Below are 1,475 nucleotides of genomic sequence, written 5' to 3'. Positions count from 1 at the left end.
TATATATATATATATATATATATATACATGCATACATACAGACAGACAAAATGTGTATGCATATGTGTTTGTGTCTCCTTGTCTTGACATTGTGTGATAATTGTAAATGAGTGTCACTGTCATGCAGGCAATCTCATATATTTCCAATTTACTGTAAGAACATGTCTAGCCAAGGAGAAATATTACTTTGTTTGAAAACTGGTGAGGGCTGGTGACAGGAAGGGATCAATAACCTCAAACTCCATCCAGTTTATGTAAGCACTGGAAAATTGAATGTTAAAATGATGATGATGATATATCATTGTCTTGGAAGCACATCCAGCTGTAAAAACTATGTCAAAGCAGACAGTGAAGCTCGGTGCAATCATCAGGCTTGCCAGCTCCTCTCAAACCATCCAACCCATACCTTTTGTCTTATGTTTTGCTTATGATTAAATGGTCTCTTCTGTAAAAGGAGATGTTTATTGCTAAAAGAAATTAAAAAAAAAAATTGTGAGCACTCATAATCTCTTTTTTGTTATTATTATTAAGGTAGTGAGCTGGCAGAATCGTTAGCATGCCAGGAAAAATGCTTAGCGACATTTCGTCTGTCTTTACAATATGAGTTTAAATTCCATTTTGGTCAACTTTGCCTTTCATCCTTTTGGTGCCGATAAAATAATTCCTGACTTTGTGCCAAAATTTGAAACCGTTAATATTATCATTATAGATGGCAGAACTGTTTGCATGCCAGATGAAATGCTTAGCAGTATTTCACCCGTCGCTACATTTTGAGTTCAAATTCCGCTGAGGCCAACTTTGCCTTTCATCTTTTTGGGGTTGATAAAATAAGTACGAGTTAAACACTGGGGTCAATGTAATCGACTCATCCCTTTCCCCAAAACTGCTACCCTTTTGGCAAAATTTGAAACCATTATTATTATACTTGTAGCTATTACCAACAAAATTATTATCTTTTTCTAGATCATTGCGTTCATCATAGAAGGGCGAAACCAGAAACGTGGTCGGCGGCCAAATGCTAATGAATATAAGAAACTGCAAACTAATGTTGATGATGTAATGGTTTCTTTAGATAAGTCAACAACTGCACAGAATTATATATATTAAAATTAATTTTTTTTATATATTGAGTAATTTGGTATATATATATATTTTTTTTCATACTGACAATTTTCAACATTTTTTTTTTTTTTTTTTTTTTAAATCCAATTCACCACTAATCCATTCACCAGATTTTTTGTTCTCATACTGTGTAAAAACTAACATTTTTCTTTTTCCTGAAACTATTACCACCTTTTTAAAACTTGTTTGAGTTTCATTTCAGTTTTACAAGAGTTAACAAGTACTCTAAATCTATTCTCTTTCCTGTTTTAGTTGAATTAAATTTCAAATACATTGTGAAGTATACAAATAAATTATTTGTGGCTTTTCATTTGGATTCCTATTTCTGTTTCCAAACAATTTTATTATAATTA

The 1,475-nt window shown here is 31.9% G+C and overlaps 1 protein-coding gene across 1 annotated transcript in view; it reads left to right on the top strand.

The window, feature by feature from the left end:
- Positions 1-1,475, top strand: part of LOC106878432 (trans-Golgi network integral membrane protein 2) — a 17,311-nt gene extending 15,836 nt beyond the window's left edge. The window contains exon 7 of the mRNA XM_052968043.1: positions 964-1,475. Within this exon, the coding sequence (XP_052824003.1) occupies positions 964-1,107 (144 nt within the window). The 3' untranslated portion in view covers positions 1,108-1,475. The remainder of the gene's footprint in view (positions 1-963) is intronic.

The sequence above is a fragment of the Octopus bimaculoides genome, chromosome 5 (genome assembly GCF_001194135.2).
Source record: "Octopus bimaculoides isolate UCB-OBI-ISO-001 chromosome 5, ASM119413v2, whole genome shotgun sequence".
In the NCBI taxonomy this organism is placed as follows: domain Eukaryota; kingdom Metazoa; phylum Mollusca; class Cephalopoda; order Octopoda; family Octopodidae; genus Octopus; species Octopus bimaculoides.
The sequence above is the reverse complement of the archived record's forward strand: the minus strand, read 5'-3'. Positions and strand labels throughout refer to the sequence as shown.